Below are 26,906 nucleotides of genomic sequence, written 5' to 3' on the forward strand. Positions count from 1 at the left end.
AAATAGAGTGAACCTCTACAATGTCTAGAATAGGCTACTTAACTAACTTAGACAGTGACGTTTTATTGGAAGTAATCCATTTGCATTTAGTCACCATCAGTGATGTGGGATCTGCACCTTAATATTGGGTAACGCTTCACCTTTGTCCAATGTTGACACAACCAGCATTGATAAGAATTGAATGACCTATGGATGATTTCCTTTCATGATCTTATATATGTATATATTATAATGTGGCATTAATGTATGTATGTATGCAATTTACGGTAGAAACCCCAATAAAACGTGTATTTTGTCATCCAAGGTGAATATCTTTAATTTTTGTCATAGAAATTAAGGCAGTATACAACATGGGATAAATATGACAAGACGAAATAAGATTAGTTCTGCAGAATCAACAAGATGAAGCAAATATCCGACCGATATAAATATATAAACACTGACCATTGTTTATATCTTAACCTTTATGAGTAGCCTTCTTGCGTGTCTATATACAAAAGGAGGGGTTATACAGCTGTTATAACAGATGTGCCTGTCTCTTTGTTAAAGACGACAATAAAAAGCGAGTCAGCCGAAACGCACAGCCATGCGTTCACCTGGGCCAGCTGTGTTCCAGGTGTTACAGCAGCGGAGAGCGAGCCAGAGGGGGGGCCGGACTCCAAATCGCCCAAATCGCTCCCGTAAGTTACGCAGCAATGACTACGTGTCTGGAGCAACCGCCGCAAGACAGCAACACATTCTGCGCGACCCGACGACTTCCCCAGGAAGACGGGAAGGCTCCGCTTCCTCCTCGAGCACAACTGCAACGCGACTCGCTTGTTTGAGGTGAGGACGTTAAATTATCTCCGCGGGGGAAAAAAAGGCTTTGCGGTGAAGACAAAGTTCTGTTATCAGATTGCGTCGTTGTTGGGTGCGTCATTTGTGCGTCATTATAGGTATACCGAAGTTCAGCCCCGAGTAACGCCCCCCCCCCTCCTCCCTCCCTCCCTCCGGTTGAAAGTCTCTCTCCATACTTTTCTCTTTGCTTGTGAGGGTTCTTGGAGGCGAGGAGGAGCTTGTTCTCACACTAATGAAAATCAGATGTTGCCATCTTTGCCTTTCCTCGCTCAAAGGCAAAGCGTCCGGGCAGCAGCCGGCTGCAGAGGACCACATCAGGCCAGGCACACGGCCGGGACAGCCGGGGTCACCGTCTACAGGCAGGGCTGGGCACGAATCAAGTAAGACACGCGGAATTTATGGGAACATGCCAGTGTAGTCAAATACAACTATTCCCGTAGTCCGCTTACTTTGTTCCCGTGCACTTAAACGCAGCCGCTATGCTGCAGGGAACGTATTTACTTCTCTCTCCTGGAACTTTAAACTGTTGTGTTCAGCGCCAAACCTAAAATGAGAAAACAAAGGAGTACAAACCGAAATAAGGTGTTTCGTCCAAGTGTCTCGCATGATTATCGTGTTAGTTGAATGAAGGATCCGTCACTTCAGTGCCACTTTCCTTTCTGTCCTCTCCACATTGTTGCATCAGCGTTGTCATATCACTGCTTTTCATTTGTCAAATACTGAGATGGAATACCCAGACATAGCTTTTACCATTAGGTACTTTCACATTAACTAGAGAAGAAGAAAGCATGCTATATTGTCATATATATTGTTATTGATGTATGAAATGACCTATATGGAGCCAAATTGCTGCCATAGGGAATATGGGGTTTTACTTACTAGTGATTTGTTAGGATTGTTATTAGATCAAACTTTTTTTTATGATCCATTATGTTAAATTATTAATCACGGATGATCACCATATTGTATCGTAGGTCAGCAGTAGTATTCATGGCTTTTTGAAAGCTAACTATTAAACCACTTTTTGAGAGACTCTAATGCGACATTTGAGTATTTGCTCAACTGGCTGTTTTTTGGGAACGTTAACCAGGCCGTCCTGTCGGAGCAGGATTCAAATGGCATGGGGCCAAAATGTGTTGTCCCCCCTCAGGGTCCTCCGTCCCAAACCAGACGGGCCGCATTGTCCGCTATAACTCTGCCGCCTACAAAAGTAAAAAACTGTTACTGTTCCCAGTTATCTGACTGACTCACAAGTGGTTGAATGGCCTTATTCACTCTTTTGTGCACTTTACACCTCAGCATTAACATGACACACTAAAGGCGTTAGACGAGCGTGTAACCTGTGAAAAATGTCTGTTATGTTGTGTTGCATTGAGAGATTCTTGAGTCACATGCTGCAGAGATATTTATTTTGGTCTGTGCATGAATGTATGCTCGTGTGCCCTGCAGAGATTGATTGCTTACCTTTAGCTTAAGTTTGAGAAGATCAATATAGCTGCATTGTGAAAGGGCGCTTGTCTTTGCTAATGACTTAAGCTGCCGTGTATTGAATATGCCATGAATGCTTGTTAGTGCTTTTGTGTAGACAGAAAGTAATGATTAACTAGTTCACAGATGCGGCTGTAATAGAAATAAATACTTTGGATGGAGTCTCTGAGAATCTCGTAGTCATTGGAATATGGTAATAGATTATGTGATTAATCTGTGAGTCATTTATGGGTTTAAATGGAACTGGAAGGCGGGTGCCATTGGAGAGGAAAAAAACTCGACATCGCTGATTCAGTTTGGTCATATTGTTTTACGTGAGGGGATTTACTTGGATACAATCTTTTTTTGGAAACACTCTTTTTGTGGTTGTACAAAAACGTCAACTCCACTATGAACCAAAGTCATAGTTTATTAATGTATTACGCAATAACTACACAATTCCTCCCACGTATTTGTGCCATTAGCCTCCAGCTTCCGTCAGAGACGTCAGCCCACCATTTTAAACAATACACACAGCTCCTGTTGCACCGCGCATCACTTTTCATCTTATCTTTGACGTTGAAGCAAGACAATTCAGACAGATGACATTCCGGATATGTCAAATCAAGCTACTGCGAGAAATTATGAAAGCTTGTGGTATAAAGAAAGAAAAATGTAGCGTGTATCTTAATCAGCAGGTTTATTCTTCTCATAATTTAGTAATTGTTGTCTGCATGAGCCAGATTGGGCTTGTGGGACAACATAGCGATGGGACATGAAAAACCAGCCACAAAGGGGAGTGTTTTGTTGTGCCAAAGAATTTCTCTTTTGATTCTTCCATGTTCCCTGCCAACGGTGCACCGTGTACAGAGACCAAGCTAGAAAGACCTGAAGGAAGGACGTGAAGGAAGAACCAACACGAGGGGGGGAGGAACCAAATGGAGCCCGAGATGAAAACATGGGGCCCAGCTTTATAAAGAATGTCGGTTTAGATGATCTATCTGGAATTGCCAGTGAAAGACTACAAAGTGAAAGAGGGAGGACTTGGCCAGACACACCTTTACATTCTGCATAGCTACTGCTCATTGTGTTCAAACCTTTAATCTCCCCGCTGCTTCCTCCGGGATCACTCTGCTTTCTTGAGCGTCCAAAGTCATTGAATTGTTTTCCCAAATCTTTGAGGCTTAGTTGGCAGAGACAGCCAGTAGGTTTGCTACTCCTCCGTGGTTTCATCTTGGCTTTACCAGTCGAGCGAGCTAATTATTATGTTAAAATGGTAGAGCCAGCTAGTAATCATAGAACTGGAAAGGACATAAAGTGCATTGGAGGTGCTCCAGGAAACTTCTCCTAAGAATCCAGCGAAAGCGTAGCAGCAGATCCAAAAGCCACAAACTGTCGGTTCGCTTTACATTTCTAAATGATTGACGGTTCTGTGCCTCAATACTTGAAGACAAACACCGCCTTTCCTCTGCAAGTGCGCTTTAAGGTGGAACAGCTGTCTGATTTGATACTTTAAGTAAGCGCATGTATTCTACAAACGTATTTGTTTACTACATGCTTCTCCTTTTGAAACCTTCATGTTACAGACTACGGCCAATGCTGTTGGTTAGTTTACCTGCAAATGATTTGCATGGTTATAGAATATTACCATGCAAATCAGGCAATACTAAATGATGTGATGGGAGGATTAAAAGGTCAAAGTCCGAAGGGAAGTTGGGTAATTCTGTTGGTTTCGTCTATTATCCTGTGAATTAACCTTTTAAAATGCATCACAACTTAAAAAAACGATTCTTTCACCTCTTGTCAATAAGAAATATTTTTTTATTGGCTTACTTACTTAAGACACATTTAGAGCGGAATAATACTCGAGTAAATACTCGATGACAGAACAGAATACTACAAACAGTATTTCAGATCGCTCATCGATGCCAAAATACTAACAACATCTTTATTGAGGTATAGAATACTTGAAAGAACATTGATAAAGCTGTTAGTCAAACTCATCCTAAACCTCTTTTTTTCACAGACAGGATCAGCCAGTTTTGGGAGTCTGTGACTATCTGGGTATATCACACAATTTAAGAGGCGCAGGATTACTGCCACAATACTCCCAGTGTGTTATTCACATGATGTCAACCTTTCTTTAAAAATACTACTGCCCTCGCCCTTACTGGTATATTACAGTATATTACAACATCAGTAGGTGGGGGGAAAATGTGTGCGCAGGAAGCGTAGAGCTCAGTAAGTGTTCACCCTGACCTTTGTGAGCCAGAGAGAGTGTAATCTCTTTGTGAGTTGGTTGCCCTCGACAGAGACGTGTGTGTGTGTGTGTGTGTGTGTGTGTGTGTGTGAGAGGTGACTGCCTCACAGGGAGGAGTGCTGAGGAATGTGAGCCTGTGTGACCAGGCCTGACTCCAGCATACAGCACAGCGCAGAGTCTGAAGAACAGCTATTATCTGGCTGCGCTGTAAGCTTCAATTTGCCGACCTCTCGTGACACGTGCTCCCCTCCCGGGCCCGGCTTGTGCTCAACTGGTGTTGACTGGTCATCAAGAGGTTTTTTACCAGTGCATCGTTTTCAGGCAACAAATGTCCTCCCCCTCATTATTATTATTATCAAGATTTTAAAAAAGAGTCTCCAGCTTTGTTTTATTTTATTTTTTTATTTTCCCAAAGTAATCAATTGAAATCACTCTGTTTGTCACGTACATATTCAAATCAAACTGGGGGACATTTATAGAAAATGTACCAAAATAGGTCCCAGCAATGTTGAGAGGTCAAACAGCAGGCTGAGCACTTGAATCGTCAGTGACGGTGGATTCCTGGTATTTCACAGGCTGATGTGTCTGACTCTGTCTGTCTGTGCGTGCACGGCCATCAGTAGTTAAATAGGCTTGTAGATCAGGGACTCAGGGAAGTGTGTGAGGAAGGATATTTGTATATCCCCGATATGCACATATTTAGTATCTAACATCCTTAGGATGTTGTACATAATAGACTTCAGAACTTACTTACTTACTTACTTACTTACTTACTTAAAAACTCCCACAATATTGAGGCTTTACAGTACTGAGACAAGAAAAGTGGTTTTATATTGTGTTATGTTGTGTTTTAAATGCATAAAGAAGATGCCATGGGCTAGTTAGCTTTCCCTATTTTATTCTGATTCTCATTCTTACTGAAAGGCTGATAACTTATTTTCCCCAAAACATTTCTTTTTCTCAACAATAATAGTGTATTATTAGGCAGAAAATACATTCAGAAATATTTGATAACAAAAAATAATTTTCCCCTCCAGATATTTTAATTCATTTTTAGACATGCAGTGATTTTTTGGCATCAACACATTGTTTGAACAACCTTTTCAACCCATTGAGGACTAATTGACCTGTTGGCAGACACAGCGGTTTGGATTATTTGTATAATGTGTCATCCGCTTGACTGTCAATGCACTGCACCTGTCTTGTCTCAAACTGTCTTTCAAACAGACCAGTCATGTCTTAGTCAAGCAGGAACACCTGGTATCACATATAAGTCAGCAGAGCAGCCAATCAATCATAAAGTTGCACTGCAGTTTCACTGAGATGAGGGCCTCAAAGTTTCCGGATGTGACTCGCTGGTACAATCGTATCTGCACATTTGCAAACAAACAAGTTCAAACATGAAGGGGGTTCTGGTTTTGCATATGAAGGAAGTGTTGTTAGAAAGCCCGAAGGGGGCGAGACAGCTCGCAGCCTGCAGCGGGAGAGAAAAGGGAGAATAAAACACTCCATGGAGTTTTTATTCCGGCGCCACACAAACTTTATTGCACATCCTGACGTCGATGCTGCCGATTGTGAAAACTTCCGTTGAAGGTGTTGTGAAACTCACCCCCCTCTCCCCTAACAGGTGTGGTGTGTCTCCTTTTTTCAGGAACGCCGCCACCTAGGAGCCATGAGTTCTCAGGCGAGCTTCGGCAGCAGCATGCTGTGTGAGTCCCCACAGGCCGTTGGCTTGTTTTTATTACGGTCCGGTGTAACTGTGTGCTCGTCGAGGTGACATGCTATGCTCACCGCTGCTTTGGTGATGTGTGTCCAGTCCAGACTATAACTGACGATCTGAGTGCGTCGCTGGCCGAAGCGGATGAGTTATCCAGAGAGTTCAACTCCATGCTGAAGGAGGCCTCTCCCAGCAGCAACAACAACAACGCAACGTCTCAGGTACACGCGGACACACGCCTACCGCCTCCACCACCGGTTTCCTCCTCAGTGAGAGGTCATAGCATACCAGTGCATTTTGTCTAATGAATGTGCCTCTGAGGTTTTTCCATCTGTATTATAAGTTGTATCTACAGCTGCAGTAGATTCAGCTATATCTACGCTTTTTAGTTTCAGATGAAACAATACTTATGTTGTTGGTAGTCAAAAACAACATATGCCACGTGCCGTCGTGGTCACTGACAGACTTTAAAAAGAATTAGTTGAATGACTCAAATAAGGGTTTTTCATATCTTCAATAAAGTGGAACAATGTGCACATGTTGCTACCCAGCTCAGTGCATCATTTCTTTAAATATTTATTGGTAACACTTGTATTTTCCCTTCAGACCAGGCCCGCCGCCTTCATAGCGGCGCCTCAGTCCATTAGCTCCATCACTACGACGGAGACGAGAGGCAGCAGTAATGGCAGCTCTAGGCCTCTCTCCACGAGCTCCACGGCGTTCCACCCCGTGGACTCCGTCTTCTCCAGCAACAACAAAGCCCCGTCGTTGCCCCCCTCCGGCTTCCCCAGTAGCTCGCTCTCATCCCCGAAGATCCAGAGGGTATCGCACTCTCCTCTCCCCCGAGCCCGACCTGACAGCTACTCGTACGACCAGCAGAGCCCCAAACATTCACCTCACACCCCGAGGCGCAATTCCCCCTCAACATATGACAGGAGCCCACAGGGCTCAGCGTCTTACGGCGAAAGAAGCCCCTCTCAGAGCCCCACGACCCACCAAGCCTCTTCCAACCTGCTGAGCCTTTACGACAGCAGCCAGGGGGGCCGCAAGTCGCCGCGCCCGGACAGGGCTCGCTCTCCATTGTCCATCAATCTCCCCATGTCCAGCACCATGCCTCGAAATGCTGCTGCTTACAGGAAACCCGGTAAGTGTCTGTAGTTATAGACGGAAGTTCTAAATCCATCAGAGATCTGGGATTATTAGGGTATTAGATTAAATATATTTCCATGGTTTTCATTTTGAGGTAACATCATATGTATGCTGTGAAAGTGAAGGACATGAACTGGTCTTGGTAAAGTTTGCTGGCACTAATCAGTCAACATGATGGGAACGCACCAGTCAAAACCAGAAATGAATGAACTCTCAGTTTTGTTCTTTTCTAATCTGGTGATAAATCAGGTTTTATAGATTGGTGTGAGAAGTTAGGATGAGCAGTACCACAGAAGAAGAACATCATAAATAACTCACACTGTTGATGATGATGAACTTGGTTTGGTGTGAAGCTCTGGAAGCTGACAGAACAAACGTTTCCAACGGGCCTAAGAGATAACTTTATGGTATTTTAAGCTTCGCTAAAGAAAACCCACCTCTACCCGCCCAAAATAATTTCATCATTCTAGGTGTAGTATCACATTCCTCTTTTTGGGATTAAAAAAACTGTCCTTCAAAGTACAGCTGAAGCTTCACGGTGCAAATCTCTCCCTCCTTCTAGCACTCCGATTCTTTTGTTACTCTCTTTCTTATTTTCTATTTTAATCTGTCTCTCTCTCTCTCTCTCTCTCTGCCAGAGGAGGGTGTGCAGCAGCAAAAGAGCTCTGGCAAGTGGAATGAGACAGATCTGGACGTGTCCTTCGAGAAGAAGCCGCACCACACCTATGACAGTTAGTTAATTCCTACTACCTTCCTTTAGGGCTGGGCAATTAATTCCAAATTTTTATTATAGGTCTTCTTGGTGATGAAATCATGTATGGAGATGTTGTAATATACACTGAATTGATTGAGAATTGTGGTATTCTAGTACTAGTACTAGATTTTGGCCATGTTGCTAATTTCCTCAACTTCTGCTTTGTATTTAAAGGCGTGGAATAAGTCTAGGGGGAAAACCATTCAAGTCCAATACGAGTGGAACAGCAGCAATGAGCCTGACCTGTACGTGGTCTCTGTTAACTCAACACTTTCCTGTTACAGAGACAGAGAGGCTCCGGTCGTCTGTGGCAAGCAGCAGTTGGAGAGAATCCAACCTTGATGGCCCTCCTCCTGCTCCAAGCCCCAAAAAGGTGGGTGGTGTTAACAGAGGCGTTTGTATAGGTACATTCCCTCCGGTTACATTACATTACATGTCATCTTTAAGTGGATTTCAACCATAAGTATACAAACACAAGTGCAATTTCATCAAATAATCCAATCTACAACTTGATATTGATAAGTGGCGTTATAAGTACAATTTAAGTGCTACAATTTGTTAGTCTTTAGTGGAGGTAGAGTCTGAAGAGGTGTGTCTTTAGTTTGCGGCGGAAGATGTCAAGGCTCTCTGTGGTCCTGGTGTCTTCAGAGAGCTCGTTCCACCATTTCGGAGCAAGGACAGCAAAGAGTCGAGATCTAGTCGAGTGTTTTGCTCTCAGTGAGGGAGGGACGAGCAGTTTTGCAGAGCGGAGAGTGCGGGTTGGGATGTAGGGTTTGACCATGTCCTGGATGTAAGCTGGACCCGATCCATTCACAGCATGGTACGTGAGCACCAATGTTTTGAACTGGATAGAACAGCCACCGGTAACCAGTGAAGAGAGCGGAGGAGTGGAGTAGTGTGGGAGAATTTCAGAAGGTCAAAGACCAGTCGAGCTGCTGCATTCTGGATGAGCTGCAGAGGTCGAATGGCGGTGGCAGGGAGACCAGCCAGGAGGGAGTTGCAGTAGTCCAGGCGGGAGATGACAAGAGCCTGAATCAGTACCTGCGCTGCCTTCTGAGTGAGAAGGGGACGTATTCTCCTGATGTTGTAGAGCGTGTATCTACAGGATTGCGTTGCCGCGGTGATGTTGGGAGTCAGGGAGAGTTGGCTGTCGAGTGTCACGCCGAGGTTCTTAGCGGTTAACACGTAGTCGTTAACAGTCAGGTTCTGTGAGAGAATCTTTTCCCGAAAAGAGAAGTAGTTCAGTCCTGTCGGGGTTGATTTTCAGATGGTGAGCGGACTGTTCTTGTTCTTGTGAGTTATTGTGAAACCACAAGTATTCACATAATGGGAGCTGCGTATCTACTGTATGTGATGATTACGCTAAGACTCATTGCATTGCACAGTCATCTGATTCAGTGCATTGGGATTAGTTGAGAATGTAACACTCTTTTCTTTCTCTTCCAGGATTCTCGTGCTCAATCTCTCGTCTATTCCCACACTTCCCTTCCCCGTAACGCGCGCATGAACGTGCCTCCAGATGTTTCGTCCCCACTCCATTCCCCCTACCACCCTCAGTCCGTCATCTCCCGCATTTCCGTCCCCCCGATGTCTACTCAGTCCCGTCAGGGCAGGGCCATCCCTCTCTCCGTCATCATGCGTCTCCAAAACCCCCACTGGGGAGCGATGTCAAGGCCCCAACCCAGAGCCCTTGGAATGGAAGGCGACATGGCCCCGTACCAACCACCTGTACCCTTTCCAAGGGAGTTCTTCCACCAACATGTGCCCCAGCCACTGCAACACCCGCCTGAGCTGAGACAGCCGGCCGTGTACAGTGACGGTACGACACATCCAACATCCGCACACACACCCTATGTGTTCACAGGGTCTTTGTTCGACTGACTTTCTTGACAAATGTGGTGTGTTGTCCGTACTTTTTGCAGCACTAAACTTCGCGGATATCGAAGCAGAATTGGACCGGCTGGAATTTGTCCATAACATTCCCGTTATCTCTGAGAATCCCAGCATGCCAAAGGGTGGAAGGGAGGGCGCGCCCCCAGCTCCCCGGCCCCTCAGCCCCACCAGACTGCAGCCAGTGGTGGCCCCAGAGGCCCAGGGACAGGAGATTCCTCACCTGGAGGAGCTGCTCCGCATGAGGGCGGAGATCCCGCGGGCCCTGAAGAGACGTGGATCCGTGGACCAGTCACAGCCCCAGAAGAGGGCCTCCCACTATCAGCCCAACCAGTACAAGAATCTCATCGACAAGCTCTTTCGCAGGAAGAAGGGGGACAATGGTAGCGAGACGAGTAGCTCCTCAGAGGGAGAGGAAGCTGCTTTACCCCCTGCTCCTCTACCTGCACCCACAATGCATCCTGATTTTAAAGTAAGAAAAAGAAGAGGTCCTTTCACTCCACATTGTCAAAGTTTGACTTTATGCATGCAGGTGTCTTGTTTGTCCCGTTAGAGCTACCATTCCATCCTGAGGCGGTCCAAGCGGGATCACAAAAGTTCCGGGAGGCGAGCTCGACTCAGCCCGCTGATTCTGCTGCTGGATGGAGCGCTGGTCGGGGAACTGGAGACAGTGCAGAAGGCCGTGCAGGAGGTGTGTGCATGTATTAATATACCTCGTTGTACACAACAATTGCTATGGCGACTTCTGCTTTCCTACAGCTGCTACTATGTACAGTGCTACTTATCATAGCTACTAAAGCCATTGCACCAATAATTACTTACAAATATTAGTTGAGTAAACATGTAACGATGCAGGATGAAAAACATAATCTACATAGAATAGATTTAAAATAAATAGTTTGATCCATTCATTTAAACAAAGGCAATATTGCAGTTGGTTAAATTGTTTCCCACAGTTATCCCTTTTCTTGCATCGATACCTTTTGGAAAATCTATTGGATGAAAACTTTATCTGCACTGAGGTGGGAACGTTTTATAAATCTGGTCCTGCTCTGGATTTACACTTAAAAGAAGCACACAAATATGTGCTATTTAACATTCAACACATCTGTGCTGCTGCTTGTTCACACAGAAATACTTTTTTTCGGGAAGTTGCTCGTTCTGCTAAACAGCTTCCAGCTACATTTTAGCATTTGGGGGGGGGGGGGGGGGGGGGGCAACGTGATCCTTTAACAGTAGTTCAGGAAGTAGAATAAAGTAGAGAGACAGAGAACAATATAAAAACACAATCCTTAACACCCTCCTAATATGTCAGTGTAGGAATATTTGAGAGCAGACACTCTTGTAATACACTTGATTACAGTTTAGCTGTCCTAATGTCTCCCAGATGAACGACCCTAGCCAGGCCAACGATGAGGGCATCACTGCCCTTCACAACGGCATCTGCGGCGGCCACTACAACGTGGTGGATTTCCTGGTTCGCATTGGAGCCAATGTCAGCTCGCCAGACAGCCACGGCTGGTAAACACCTGCTTATTCCTGATAAAAACAAACATCTCCTACTTCTGATACAAAATAAACTGTTTAAGAAGACAGATTTGTGGTTTTAAAATACTAGCAGTGAACATTTACTCCAGAACAAGTGTTTGTTTGTGTTAATTACATTTGACATACTGTTACTGAAGGAAGGGTTTAACAGCGTGACATATTTTCATGACAGTAATATGACTCAGTGATGGAGAAGTGATGTACTTCTCCATCAATCTCTTTCCTATTATGGATCCGTGTTACTCTGCACCTAAAGGGTTACTTGCTAAGTTTAAATTTTGCCAACCTGAGCGTTTTCTTACCAGTATTGTGGAGCACATCACGTGGCTCACAGCAATGGGACATTTTCCGAACATGCTCTTGTACTCCCACGTGCGTTAACCGCCAGTTCTCCGGCCCGCAGGACTCCGCTGCATTGCGCTGCTTCTTGTAACGACCGTCCCCTGTGTGAGTTCTTGGTGAGGAACGGAGCCGCTGTCATGGCCATGACGGAGAGCGACGGCGCCACCGCGTCCCAGAAGTGCGATCCTTACGCTGTAGGGTTTGAGGAGTGTGAGAGCTTCCTGAGGGGTGAGGCAGTTACACGTACACACACACACAGACACACACACACGCACACACAGTCTACGGCATCATTAAAGGCTGACAGTCCAACCGGGGCTCTGACCTTTGCTCTCATTTCCACTTAATGCGACAGGCTCCAGCTCAGGTGTCCTTCACACCTGTAAAAGTAGCTTCAGTGTACATTCATGACACAATATTCATATTCGAGGGAACTTAAAGGCAGCAGATATGTTTCCGTTGGCTCACACAAGCACACTGCAACGAGAAACATATCAAATTTTGGGAGGGACAGTTCTGTTCTAGTAGAACACTAGACACTACACCCTGTCTTTTTATTCACTGGCAGGTTTCTTTGGTGTAAGAAAATGATGCGGTAACGCAGATAAAAATTAAGCTACGATTTTGTCCATGTTCAAGACGTAAACATGTACACCCATGCATGCATTAACTCCAGGGGTGGAGGCGGCCATGGGGACGGACAGCAGCGGCGTGCTGTACGCTCTGTGGAGCTACCCGGCTCAGGCCGCCGACGAGCTGAGCTTCAAAGAGGGAGACATGGTCACCATCCTGCAGAAGCCCGAGGGGTCGGATTGGTGGTGGGCCTCGCTTTGTGGCAGGGAGGGCTTTGTTCCCAACAACTACTTTGGGGTAAGGTACTAATTTCCAGGCGAATGGTTGAACCACTTCTCCCTAACCTTCTGACTTCCTCAACATAATGCGGAATTTGTGTTGTTTTTTTGCAGCTTTTCCCAAAGGTTCGACCAAAGTCTCTCTGCTAAGTGGTCTCTTGCTAATGGTCAAAGCGGTTGCAGAAGACTGTGTCGAACGCAAAACTTCACACTGTTGTCTGACATGTGATCAGGTAAAGCCGGTGTTTCTGGGAAATGGTTTTGATCTGTCAGTCAAGGAGAGTTGAAGGGGTTTCTGTATTCTATTTTTTGCCTCACTGACAATGATGCATGTTTCTAGAAGACATGATTGATGCCTGCTCTGATATATATATAGTATATATAAATATATATATATATATGTGTCTTGTTACGTTAGATCTCTGTAGTGAGCTAAACCTCTTCTGTCCAGCTGTGGCGGTTGATCCAAAGGTTACAAAAGGTTCATATCACCTGCTGTGTTCCGGTCAGACGCTGACATTTGGGACTTGTTGGCTGGTTGGGAATCAAAAAGCAAACATTGGTTGTTGGTTGTTCAGCTGAGCGGCTGCATGCTGATTTCTCAATTTAGAAAAAAGCGGCTGCTCCCATCGGAGCAAAATCGATCTACTCCTCCTGGAGCAGAGTAGTGTGCCGCTAAACAAATGACATGTTTATTTTTCCTACAATGTTTTTCCTACAAAGTGCTTGTCCTCCCTGACTCCCCTAGTTAATCATCGCTCGCCTGGATGCCCTCCTCTCTGCGGCTCCTCACTTTAATAAATCATTCAGGCCTTCAGGACAACAAGTCCGTCAGCACGAGGGCCAAAAACTCCTCCTGTACATATCAGGGTTTTTGCAAATAGTTTTATCCGAGGGGTCCTAATAAAAACTGCACTCGGGATTTTACCGCATATTAGTGATGTTTTGATTTGTTTTTACCAATGTGGCTGCAGACTATACTAATGCAATCAGCCGCAGCAGGAACTTAACAGCGTTTTTTACTTGGCTTTAGTCCATATACACAATGTAGATCTGTCCTGCTGCTGATATGAATGAACAGGTTTTTGGTTTCCAGTGAAATCGTCTGTTACAGTCGTGTGTCGGTGGCTTGGAATGAGAAATATGAAATGTCTCCTACTGACCAGCAGATGACACTGTACAATCATGTGGGAACTGAGCCCGTTAACATGTTTAGTGCTTCCAACGAATAAAACATAATATATAGTAAAGACACATGTATTGAGGCTGTTTTGTGCAGCATCAGACCTTGTTACATTAAACCTTGGTAATACTTTGTTCCTTCTTCTTTGAAGTTTTATTCTCATTTTGTTCCTCCCTCTTCTTTTACACCAGCGAGCACCCCGGCGACTCCTGTGATTCCTAATGAATCAATTAGCTGCATGATTATGCAAAAGGGGAATTACTCAAAAAAATGTCCACATGATTAATTTTTTTTAATTAAGTCTGACTCAGGCCTTTTGATCTGCACACTATCTGTACCCCAGTGGTATTAAGAAAACACAGCACAATCCCCGGGGAAGATTAGTGACAGCATTGTTTGAAGCTGTTCAATGTTTTTTTCAATTTGATGTAGATAATAAAAAACATGTAATGATGATGACATATACAAAGACACACATACACCCACACGCACGCGCGCACACACACGCACAATGTACTGTGTTGAGCTAACGCAGTGTTTCACATTTCCTGTGATGGTTTAAAGCGGACCGATTGGGGTGAAATAGACCTTGGCCTTGACTAGGAGGCCATGGAGAAAAGGAGCACAAGCCATGTTGAGTCTCATCTTTATTCATAAAACTAATAAAAAAATGATATTTATTCAACAGGGCAAATATGGAGGTGAGGCAATGTGACTTATACCACTAATTTAAATCAAATGGTTTCATGGAGAAAAAAATGGTTAAAAAGATAATGAGTCAGAATGAATATGGTTATTTGCATGAAGTGAAATAAATTTATTTATTTATTTTTTCACATTTTCTGTAAAGTATCACTTTTTTGTTTTAATGATGAAAGAAACAATAATCTGTGGTTATTTGATTTAGTGGTTCCCAACATGAGGGTCACAGGATAAATAAGGACAAAGATTACTAAAACATATTGCTGCTTCACAAATTACGCTAATCTTTGTAGATTTTTCTGTAATCTTTTATTGCAAAGAACTAATTTCCCCAGCTAAGCCTCTTAAAACTATTATAGTATAAACAAATGTGAATGTAGTGGTGTAAATGACATGTAATGTGATGTAATAAACTGCATCCACGGCATAAGAGCAGTGAAGAGCGGCGGCAGTGACCTAACCGGTGGGGTCGCTCACATGCACTAACACGCAGTAAAGGTATTTCAGCAAAGAATGGAGACGCTCGGATTACAACACACGCAAAGGGAGAATGAATTCCTTCTCTGCCCAAGTGTACATAACCCCACCATAAGGGTTTGTGTTGCTATAGTAATGCCCTAAATGTCACATGTAATGCCTTTAAAACACATGTCTAATGCCTCCCACTACATGTTTCTATTTGAAACAAACGTTTAAACGCTGCCTCCCTCTGATAGCTATCAGAACTGAAATAGTCATCGCATTAGATTGCTTTGCATTGTGTGCAGGCGTTCCTTTTTTTCCGATCACTGAGTCTCAAACATCCTCGTGCTGGCAAAGCACAAATGCACATTTTCCTCAGGCCGCTCTCTGTTGCCCCCTTTGACAGCACTGCCTGCACGAGAGAAAGAATTGCAGCGGTGAAGAGTTCTATGCTGATCAGTGATTCTGTTCAGGCAGAACTCCTCTGATGCCTCATTGTGTGGATTTCTCAAACAGATTAGGTTTGGAGTTGAAGATCAATTTCTAACAGAATTCTTTAATGGTCATGAATCATGGGAAGGAAAGCACAGTTTACTGGACTTCAGAAGTTCTTCAAGCGAAGATCTAAAACCTTTTATAGCCTCCAATCACATATAAGTGTGATTCCGAACCACAAGGTCAGCTCCTTACATTCAGGGAATGGAGGCTGAACTCAGTTTTTGTCATACACCAGTACAACACAGATGGATGTAAAACCCACACAAATCCATATATTATGCTGCACAGGAAGAACGGACGGAGCTGCGTCTCCATTTTACACAAGAGCTCAACCTGACACACGTTCAAGTAGCTGAGGAGCGCGGTTACTTGCCCAGTCTGCGGCGTAGTTGAAAATTTTCATTCCTATCTTATTCTCATTCTCCTCAACCCGGCAACCCCACCTTCGCACATACACACTGGCATCTCAGCAATTGTGGCCATTATTGGAGCCAGCCTGGGGCAGAGGGGCTTTACAGGCGTGAGGTTCAGAACAGAGCCGGGCAGATAGACAGGAGGAGACAATGACACAGCAGGACGTCAAAGTTAAAAGAGGAGCAATAAAGAGGGTGATCGAGGGGATGGAAATACTTGTTCTGAGCAAACCTTGCAATTTTCAGTCTGATGGTATACCTGCCAGAAGAGCGCGAGGATAATCTATAAACCGCTCAACCGTGGTAAATGTGCTCCATTACACCTGCCCTAACTGACAGCGAGTGGAATCGGCCATTACAACCTGAAATCAGGAGTTAGGAGGAGAACACACAGTTCCTTTTCACAGTGAATACGCGGGTTAAATATACAAACAATTTAGCCTGGTTGTATCCACGCATGCAGATACTGATGCAGACGTGACTGGAGGTTTACGATGCCTCTGACTTAAAATGGCAACCATTGGACCCACGAGTCATCAATGTTGTGTGTTTTTTGCTTTTTAAGTATTAAATAGAGTCCACTCTCAGTTATACTGAAGAGATTGCTTCATGTCATTGCTACAGTCCACCCAGACTGATGTATATTTCAGAGCATTGTATGTGACAGCCAGCAAAGTGCCTTGAAGGGAGATCCTGTGTGTGTGTGTGTGTGTGTGTGTGTGTGTGTGTGTGTGTGTGTGTGTGTGGTTTTGTTGCGCGCGTGTGTCTGCATTTTTTGCATGCATGCCCTCTTCCTGCTCAGACACTGAGCTTTGCATCGGGGTGGCAAAAATAGAGAAGCAGAGCAAATTCCAAAAAATGTGCAGATGGGACCAGTCGACGAAAAAAAGTCACCTACACTTCAGTTTCTTACTGTCTTTCCCTACTATGGCTATTCTAGCCGTGCCCGCTCCTGTTCGGGGTAATGATCTTGTGGAGTAATGAATAATAGAGGAGTGCTTGTCCTCCCTACGCTCCCCTAGTTAATCAGCACTCGCCTGGCTGCCCTCCACTCTGCTGCTCCTCACTTTAATAAATCATTCAGGCCTTCAGGACAACAAGTCCGTCAGGACAAGGGCCCGGAAACTACCTCCTCTCGATGCAACCTCCTTCTCCTCCGCTTAAAAACCAGAAACGCCTGGTGTTCTTTTGGCCCCCGCTCACTCTTCTTTCTGTTTTGGAGACAAAACAGATTGGCAAGACATCCCGCTCCCTTTCTCTCCCAACGCCTCTGTGTCCCTATCCCATGGGGAACCATTTCACTTAAGATCTCCCTCTGTTAGACTTCGACCCAATGCGTAATGTTCTCATTCCTCAGCCCCCCCCCCCCCTAACACCTCCGCTCTCTGTCTGCCTCTCTGTCTCTTACTGTGCCCTCCCTCCGTGTCTGACCAGAAATTCCTGCCAGGGGATGATGTCACATGGAATGTGTCCCCAATGGATGCTGCTGCATGGAGGACACATGCAAGAAAAACATGTATCTCCAGGGTGTGAAGGGTGCAAAGATCCCTGCAATGTTTAAATAAATAAGCACACATTTAATGATTCAAGGATTGATGTTGCTTTATTGGCACCATCGAGGTAACTTTAAGCAAAGCAATATAGGGAAATATTCCAATTCCTTCCATTTTTCGAATTCAGATTTCCAGGAGGTATTTTGTGCTGTGTTTTTTCTTTGCTTCAGCCACTGTTTCAATTATTGAAGGACTACATTACAATGAATGGATTTACTCCTCCCTTGCATGTAGTTTGTTGAAACCATAGCACTGAAAAACAAATCCTACGTTGAAAAACATACTTTTGGCCAAATGTGGAACAGGAAATGAACTATGCTGAGTAGTCGTGCAAAAACGATGATAGCAGAATGAAACCAACTGCAAAACACACACATTTACTGTTGGTGTTTCAGGGTCAGGAGAACGCAACCATGCAGGAAAGAACTCGGCAGACTTCAGTCACGGAAACACTTGTAGATAGCGGATACATCCAAGGGTCGTTGGAATTGGTTCAACCTTATGAGCACAAGACTGCAAAACCTCCAACTTGATGGAGGTTTAAATGTGGCTCCATTAACCAAAGCCGCCCAACTCACCATCTCAGTCGGAGGGCATTAATCACTTTAATTGCGAAAAAGGCACAATACCCCCATCTCGCCCTCTATCTCTCCTCTTCTCTCACCCCGTCTTCCTCTCTCCCAAAACAGTGCACTCTATGACTCAACTCAAGTGGCCTCTCCATCAAGGCATCCCTCTCACTTTGCAAATCTCCTCCCTTTGAATGGCCACTCAAGCATTTATTTCATTATTTAACACAAAAGCATTGCATATCATTTCCAGCCGAAAGTCTCACACCGTGCATACCGTATGTGTGTGCGTGCGTGTGTGTGATATGTGCACGCTGTGTGCCGTGGTATTTGCTTGCTGTCTGATGTGATTAGTGACCCTGTCATTTCTTTAAACGTAACAAGGTCGTGTTTCAGTTCACTGCGATGTTAATGAATAAAAGCGGGAAGATGTGGGCATCACAGCACCAACAGTGCAAACACCCGCGAAATTACTAAAAGAGCCAGTGAGGGGGGGAACTGAGGATAACAAGAGAGGGACTTCACATTATTTGTGTCTACTTTTGTCAACCATTGTTGAAAAATAATTGTTTGCTCCTCTAGTAATGTTCAGAATGTTAAATACAACTCCTTCAATATTATATGTGATGTTATAATACATGTATAAAGCTATTAGGCTATTGACAACAAATATGTAAATTCATTCTATGTTTAACAAATACTCCATATATCCTCTCTGGGAACGTCACCTTATCGTGGTGGAGAGGGTTGTGTGTCTCTATGACCCTGAGGGCTGTGTTGTCGGGAGCCTTGTGCTCCTGGTAGGGTTACCCTTGGCAAAGTAGTCTCAGGCAAGGGGCCAGACTAAGAATGGTTCAAAAAGACCCTATGAAAAAACGGAAGAGGGAAGGAGTTACCCGGCCCGGAGGAAGCCCGGGGCCCCCATTTGGAGCCAGGCCCAGATGGAGGGCCCGACAGCGAGCGTGTGGTGGCCTGTTTACCACGGAGCCCGGCCGGGCACAGCCCGAAGGAGTGACGCGGCAGCCCAACTACTCCCCATGGGCTCACCAACTGTGGAGGAAACCGGTGGGGTCGGTTGCGCTGCTACGAGGGTGGCAGTGACAGTGGGGGGTCTAGACGGAACAGACCTGGGTGGCAGATGCTGGCTCTGGGGACGTGGAACGTAACCTCTCTGGGGGGGAAGGAGCCGGAGCTTGTGCAGGAGGTGGAGCGTTATCAGTTGGATCTGGTGGGGCTTACCTCTACGCACAGCCTCGGCTCTGGAACCACACTCCTGGATAGGGGATGGACTCTATTCTACTTCGGAGTGGCCCATGGTGTGAGGTGCCAGGCGGGTGTGGGGATACTCATAAGTCCCCGGCTGAGTGCTGCTACATTGGAGTTTACCGAATGGGGGGAAACTCTGACTGTTGTCTGTGCATATGCACTAAACAGCAGCTCAGAGTATTCGGCCTTTTTGGAGACCCTGAATAGAGTCCTGCATGGGGCTCCAGTAGGGGACTCCATAGTCCTACTGGGAGACTTCAATGCACACGTGGGCGACGATAGGGATGGGAGAGGCGTGATTGGGAGGAATGGCCTCCCTGATCTGAACCCGAGTGGGTGTTTGTTACTGGACTTCTGTGCCAGTCAGGGATTGTCCATAACAAACACCATGTTCGAACATAGGGATGTTCATAAGTGTACGTGGTACCAGAGCACCCTAGGCCAAAGATCAATGATCGATCTTGTAATCGTATCGTCTGATCTGAGGCCACATGTTCTGGACACTCGGGTAAAGAGAGGGGCAGAGCTGTCAACTGATCACCATCTGGTTGTGAGCTGGGTCAGAGGATGGGGGAAGACTCGGGACAGACCCGGTAAACCCAAGCGTGTAGTGAGGGTGAACTGGGAACGTCTGGAGGAGGCCCCGGTCCAAAAGATTTTCAACTCACACCTCCGGCGGAGCTTCTCTCACATTCCTGTGGAGGTAGGGGACATTGAACCAGAGTGGTGTATGTTCAAAACCTCCATTGCTGAAGCCGCGGCAGTGAGTTGCCTCAAGGTCTTAGGTGCATCAAGGGGCGGTAACCCTCGAACCCCGTGGTGGACACCGGTGGTCAGGGAAGCCGTCCGACTGAAGAAGGAGGCCTTCCGGGTTATGATATCCGGTGGGACTCCGGAGGCAGTTGCAGTGTACCGACAGGCTCGAAGGGCAGCAGCCTCTGCCGTGATGGAGGCAAAGCAGCGAGTATGGGAGGAGTTCGGGGTAACTATGGAGAAGGACTTTCGGTCGGCACCAAAGTGCTTCTGGAAGACCATCCAGCACCTCAGGAGGGGGAAACAGGGAACCATCCAAGCTGTGTACAGTAAGGGTGGGACCCTGTTGACTGTGTTGGGGGGTTGTCTTGGATGACACGCCTCTTCAACATTGCATGGAAGTCTGGGACAGTGCCAAAAGAGTGGCAGACCGGGGTGGTGGTACCCCTCTTCAAAAAGGGGGACCAGAGAGTGTGTGCCAATTACAGGGGTATCACACTACTCAGCCTCCCGAGTAAAGTCTACTCTAAGGTGCTGGAAAGGAGGGTTCGGCCGATACCGGATTCGGAACCCGACGGATTCCCCGGCTTCCCCTCTCGCCCTCCGCGGCTTGGGAGAACCCCTCCTGCCAGCTGGATCATTACCTCTCCCTCCAGCGTGGATTCTATCTATTGCTGTGCCTGTCTGCCTCTCCAGCGTCTTCCACGGCCACGGATCCCGAACTAACTATTTAAATCCCTCTGCTGCCAAAATAAAACCTTTTTTATCCTCAGAATCCTGCTTTTGAGTTCAACCTTCGTTCTGGCTATCACCCCATGACAATCTTATTGTTATATTTGTTTTATTAAAGTTGGGCCAAATGTGCATGTTTACCCCAGATAACCACCAATCATCTGGTCCAGGTTGGTTCCATGTCCGGTGTCGTGGTCACTGGAACATCCATCATGAGGAAAGTCAACTGTAGGTGACTACAACAAAAAGAGACGTCTCATATCCCTCCCTCTGTCTCCCTTTCAATCTTTCTCTCTCTCTCTCTCTCTCTCTCTCTCTCTCTGAGTGACGGAGCGTGGAGCTGAGAGCGATACTGTTTTCCGTGTGGATATTTCCACTAGTTAATGTGGAGAACCTAGAGAGTTTGTGTGGACTTGGTTTTTAGAGGTCTGTGTTTGTGCAGTGCGCGTTTTTTGCGGCTGATCGGCTCGCGCTGGTCGGCGTGCTAAACGCCGCCATGGACCTGACCCGACTGACGCGGAAGCACGGCGTTAAGGTTCCGCCGGGCTTCCCGTGCTCGGTGGAGGACTGCAGCCTGGCCGTGGGGGAGATGGTCGGTCACGGCAGCGTAAAGTCCGCCGCCCGCATGAACAACGCGGTGGTGATGTTCATAGACAGCGTGGACAAAGCCAACATGGTGGTGGAGAAGGGGATCGTGGTGAACGAGACGTTCGTGCCCGTCCTGCCTCTCGCCACGCCAGCGACCCGAGTCACGGTCTCTAACGTGCCCCCGTTCATCAGGGACGAGATGTTGACCAGAGAACTGTCGAGACACGGGGTGGTCGTGTCTCCCATTAATAAGGTGTCCTCGGGTCTCAAATCCCCTCTCCTGAGACACGTGATATCTCACAAGAGGACGCTCTACATGATCCTCAACAAGAAAAACGAGGGTCTGAACGTGGTGTTCAAATTAAGGGTGGATGGGTTTGACTATGTGATGTTTGTCAACTCTGACAGCACGAAATGTTACCGGTGTGGCAGAGAGGGACATCTGAGCAGGACATGCCCAGAGAAGACCTCTACTGGTCACAGCCAAGGTGGGCAGGAAAGACAAGAGGGGACAGTTGGGGTCCAACAGGGAGGTGAAACGGGGACAGGTCAAGTCCAGAAGGGTGCAGTGAGTGAGGGGGGGGGGCGCAGAGTCCAGCTGGTGGAGAGAGGGACTGACGGGGTAAATGAAGACACGGGTGGGGCCCAGCAGGTGGGGCAGGCGAGTGACGGAGTGAATGAAGGGGTGAGTGGGGCCCAGCAGGTGGGGCAGGCGAGTGACGGAGTGAATGAAGGGGTGAGTGGGGCCCAGCAGGTGGGGCAGGCGAGTGACGGAGCGAATGAAGGGGTGAGTGGGGCCCAGCAGGTGGGGCAGGCGAATGAAGGGGTGAATGAGAAAGCAGACGAGGTCCAGCTTGCGGGTCAAGGGGGCGTAGGGATGGAAGAAGGGGCGAGTGGGGTCCAGCAGGTGGGTCAAGGGAGGCAAGAGGAGCCGGGAACGGGTTTGGGGACCTACATTGAAGGGACCCTGTCCACGGACAGCGACATGGACATGGAGGGAGAAGAAGAGGCGTTAAAAGTCCCCCGCCTGAAGAGAAAGACGGAGAGCAGAGGGGGCTCTCAGGCCAAGAAGGGGTCAGGGAACAGAGAGACAGAGGGGGGAGGGGCAGCAGGAGCGGAGTCTTCTGCGCAAAGCGTCTCCTCCGGCGAGACGGCCACAAATCGGTACAGCGTGGGCAGGGTGAAACTCTTCCTGAAGACCACCAAGAACATGAAGGGGATTAAGCTGGAGGACTACTTTCCGGATATGGAGAAATTCGGTCGTACTGCTCGGGAGGGTGCGAGCAAACGAGGCAGTTCCCGATACACGCAGCAGGAGGTCTTCCGGCTGCGAAAGATTGTCCAGAAGATCAACAGTGGCAACGAGAGGGCTGCTGGGGACTGAGTGGGGTACCGGCGGAGGTGAGGAGCCAGTGACCAGATGGACTACCAGTTCATCGGCGGAGTGGGCGGTGTGCGTTGATGCTGCAGAGGAGCCTGGTGTGGACTGGCTGATAGGAGAGCGTGGCGTTCTTCTGTGTATTGATTGGACCTTTATGTCATCAGGCATTATTCTTGTTTGTGTTTGTTTTTTATAAGAAAATAAAGGTTTATCAAAATCAAATCTCTCTCTCTCTCTCCCTGTTGGCCGAGTGTGAAAGTGAGTACCCAAAATCCATCATCTGGGTGCCAGACACTTATTGCTTGGACATTCGATGTGTGGCTGTACCAAGTTTGTATTTTAGTCCCAAACAAACAAAGAGGTGTCATCGTCTGAAATATGTCACTTACACTCGCTAAGTTTTTCAGGGCGAAATGGTCGAGGACGGTGCCGACCTCCCACTGCAACATATGTGAGAGAAATTGTGGTTTTCTGGTAACCGGGTCTCAGTGCTTCACGACAATCCAATGCAGTTTGGGGCAAAACCATGCAGTTATGTGGCCACAGCCTGCATTATTTCCTACTATTCTACAATGGTGTGTTTCTGGATAATGAGGTCCCTAAACAGTCTTGTAATTGGGTATGATGGGAAAGCTGAGACTCTGGGATCAGATGAGCCTCAATGGCGCCTCGTAGTTAATAATTAGTTTTTATTTATGATTAATGGGAAAGGGCCTTCTTGGTAAGAAAGGCAACCGTTCTGGTGGACCCCCTAAGAACCTGTGAGGAGACGATGCTTTGCAGAAAAAACAAGATTGTCTCTTTCTGATGAGTTTGGTCTTAATTTTGAGCTGCAACAAAACAAAATATGAAAATACTGAAGGAATACATTCTGAATGTTCAGTACAAACACACATCACACGGCCAGTGTCCTCTCTGTACATCACAACAAGCTACTGTTTAGACTTAATGGTACAACTGGTACATTCATCTCCTCCTGAGACCACCTCACCCCTCCTTACTCTCTCTCTCTCTCTCTCTCTCTCTCTCTCTCGCTCTCTCTCGCTCTCTCTCTCTCTCTCTGGCTTCCCTTAGGTCTCTCTCTCCCTTGTTAATTCGGAGAGACCAGCACTCCAAAAATAGAAAAACCAAAGCTATCTCTGAGCATGATGATGCTTCACTTCACTGAACCGTGCGTCCATATAACTTTGTGTGTGCGTGGGATTGTGTTCATGTAAACTAGCCAGCATGTATGTGGGTTGGTGGATGGGGGGGGGCTGATGTGTGTGTGGGTGTATTTGTGCATCTCACGCTGAGCTCTCTCCATTTCTGATCATCCGTGTATGCCTTTGCATTTCTTCCCCTTTTTGTACAATAAATAATTCAGCCCCTCAGAGCTGAGAGAGCAAAAAACTGAGTATTGAGCCCACCAACGTCCTCCATGTATTGGGAACACAAAGGCTGCATTTCCGCTGTAGTGGTGCGTGAAACTCCAGACACACACACACACACACACACACACACATCAGCTGTGTGCAGCCCAGACGGGAGATTGAGCTGCTGTATTTGCATTTAGCCCAAAGTGCTTGGCACACAAACAGGATCTCTTGTTAGTCCTTGTCTGTAACAGTCGATTACATCTCGCTAACATATCACAAAAAGAAAACAGCAGGCTAGAGAGAAGAGCATCCTACTTGAGCCCCTTTTTTCTGAATTACATAAGTGAAACCAAATGTTAAGAGACAGACACAGATTGAACACTTGCTGGCAATAATGATGTTTCAAAGTGATTTGTTTCCCCTCCTCAGTGGGTTTTGAATTAGTTGTGTTTTCCCTATAGATCTACTTAGCACCCGAGGCCTTCTGTTAACACTACTCTCCCTCTCATCTCCCTCCTTCATTCTCTCCTACAGGGTTTGCTGAGGTGGCTTTTAAGGTGTTTCAGCCTCAGTTCCCCTAAAGGAGAAAGAAAGTACCACAACCCTTTTAACAATATCAACCTATGCTGCATTTATTTGCCCAATGCATTATATTCTTTCCATCTCGTCAAGAATGTTGTAATTGAAGTTAGTTTCTAGTGTTTCTGCTGATAACACTTCTGCATGTCGTCCGTCATCTCATTGCAAGGTGAGTGTTGCCTTTTCACCCAGAAGTCGTCTCAATCCCCCGGTAAGCTCATTATTCTCCAATCGGCTTATATAGAAAATGACTGACAGGCCCGGAGATGAGAGTCTTATTTGCACCTAGTGGCGCGTTGCTCAGCATCCGACAGTGTAATATGTAATGCTCAGACTTGGAGAGTTGTGAGAAGATGGTGCTGTCACACATTGGAAGAAGAATTTCAGTTATTTTGGTGAAATAAGGAAGTGACAAACACAAAAAAAGACAAACTGGTTCATCCAACCATTTCCAAACCATTATGGTAAAATTGTGAATATTCATCTTGACTATTTAACTCATAGACTGAGACTTGGTGTGATGGATCATTATGGCCTTTAAAAAACTGAAAAACCTCCACTGTCTTAAGAATGGGGGGGATCACACAGGGTCATACTAACAGTGGATGTTGAACGTGAACTTGGTGAGGTGTGACTTTTTTTATTTGGTTGGAATGGTTCTTGCATTGGTTTGTTCACCACCGTCACAGTATTTATCAACTAAACTTTCTTTTGTCTATATGACATTTATTAAGAAAATGTCTGCTACATTTTTTGATTTTTAAATCCATGATGATTCTTTTACTGTTTTAATTTACCGCTTTGACCACATGTTTTAAACTGCAACCTAAACAAGAATCTAGAGTTTTATCGACCGAAGCGATCTCAACGTGAATGCGGCTGACAGATATCTCGAAGTCACCAACATATAATAGGATTTGCCAACCAATTTAGAAACATTGCAGATGGAAGTTTAAGAGATTGCATGGAAGTGATATTCTTCTGCACAGGCTCAATGCCTTTGTGGTCAAACACTCGATCGCATCATATAGTGTCGCTGTAATGTGCCATCAATGCAATGTCATCTCATCTCACTCCCCTCACCATATCAATCCACCCATCTCATTCTCTGTCCTCTGCACTCTCTGCACTGAAGGGGGGGGGGGGGGGGGGTAGAGTAATGGGGAGGATGTGCTCAGAATAAGGAGAGTGTATTGATCCGTGCTTTCTGATGGACTTAGGAGGCTGCTTGTCACTCTGACAGCCAAAGACAAATAGAGCATATAGGCAGCCTTGCCGGGCCGTGCTGACCGCCTGAAAACAACAACAACAACAAAAACACACAGAAAAAAGCCAGAACGGTTAAACCAGAGGGGTATTCAAGGCTAAAAGCGGTGCACCTTGTTAAATACTCAGCTTAAGCCCTGTGGGTTTCATTGATTGTCCAGCGATGCCTGAGCTTTATCCCACGCGGCCTCCGATGGAAGAGGCCAAATGAACATGAGCTACGAGCAGCAAGGGATGATTGTTTTTGCATGAGTCTATTTTTGAACTGGACATGTTCCTGGGGGTCTGGCCCGGGCAACTAAAGGGAGTCATCGTTGCTTGCGGGGGGGCATCTCACTGCCTTCTGCTTTGGTAGACCGCATACAGGACACAAAGCCACTGCATAACACCCCCGCCCCACCCCCTCACTTTTTATCCACCCTCCTGCAGCAGCATCGATGAGATTGTCATCTCATTCTTGCACCTGGCTGCACACTGCGGATGTTATTTGCAGCTTTTCCACAATCTTAGCACCCCCCCCCCCACACACACACACACACACACACACACACAACGCACACAAACGCGTTGTTGCTGAGGCTAGCCACACGCTGTCCTGCTACAGTCTTAACCCAAATCCCGATTCCAACCCAAAATCAAGCCATGACCCTCTAATCCTCTTAAACAAGTAAGGAAAAAACGAAATGCCCGCACTTTGCATTTGTGTGTTGTTCATTCCATCCTCCGGAGGAACACACACGCGCTCTAACAGGCTTTAGGACCCCGTATTTCCTCCGTGATCAGATAGC

The 26,906-nt window shown here is 46.4% G+C and overlaps 1 protein-coding gene across 4 annotated transcripts; it reads left to right on the top strand.

Annotated features, from left to right (window-relative positions):
* Positions 1-549: 549 nt before the first annotated feature.
* Positions 550-14,132, top strand: ppp1r13l (protein phosphatase 1, regulatory subunit 13 like). Of its 4 annotated transcripts, none has more exons than XM_040176118.2 (14): positions 550-825; positions 1,113-1,217; positions 6,216-6,273; positions 6,381-6,502; positions 6,888-7,425; positions 8,069-8,161; positions 8,469-8,557; positions 9,631-10,003; positions 10,107-10,546; positions 10,628-10,765; positions 11,462-11,595; positions 12,026-12,192; positions 12,641-12,834; positions 12,930-14,132. In XM_040176118.2, exons 3-14 carry the CDS (start codon positions 6,237-6,239, stop codon positions 12,963-12,965), a joined length of 2,361 nt encoding a protein of 786 aa, XP_040032052.2. In that variant the 5' UTR covers positions 550-825; positions 1,113-1,217; positions 6,216-6,236; the 3' UTR covers positions 12,966-14,132. The 4 variants fall into 4 exon arrangements, with proteins under 4 accessions (XP_040032052.2, XP_040032230.2, XP_040032146.2 ...); XM_040176296.2 differs by having other exon boundaries at positions 670-825; positions 6,192-6,273; XM_040176212.2 differs by lacking the exon at positions 1,113-1,217 and having other exon boundaries at positions 679-825.
* Positions 14,133-26,906: the final 12,774 nt, after the last annotated feature.

Source organism: Gasterosteus aculeatus, chromosome 1 (assembly GCF_964276395.1).
Source record: "Gasterosteus aculeatus chromosome 1, fGasAcu3.hap1.1, whole genome shotgun sequence".
Classification (NCBI taxonomy): Eukaryota; Metazoa; Chordata; class Actinopteri; order Perciformes; family Gasterosteidae; genus Gasterosteus; species Gasterosteus aculeatus.

Bases quoted from the DNA above. Each gene is read 5' to 3' on its own strand.
- ppp1r13l (XM_040176118.2), top strand. From the start codon at position 6,237: ATGAGTTCTCAGGCGAGCTTCGGCAGCAGCATGCTGT. The intron at 8,162-8,468 runs GTTAGTTAATTC...TTCCTGTTACAG, and splicing joins GCCGCACCACACCTATGACA to AGACAGAGAGGCTCCGGTCG. The intron at 8,558-9,630 runs GTGGGTGGTGTT...TTTCTCTTCCAG, and splicing joins CTGCTCCAAGCCCCAAAAAG to GATTCTCGTGCTCAATCTCT.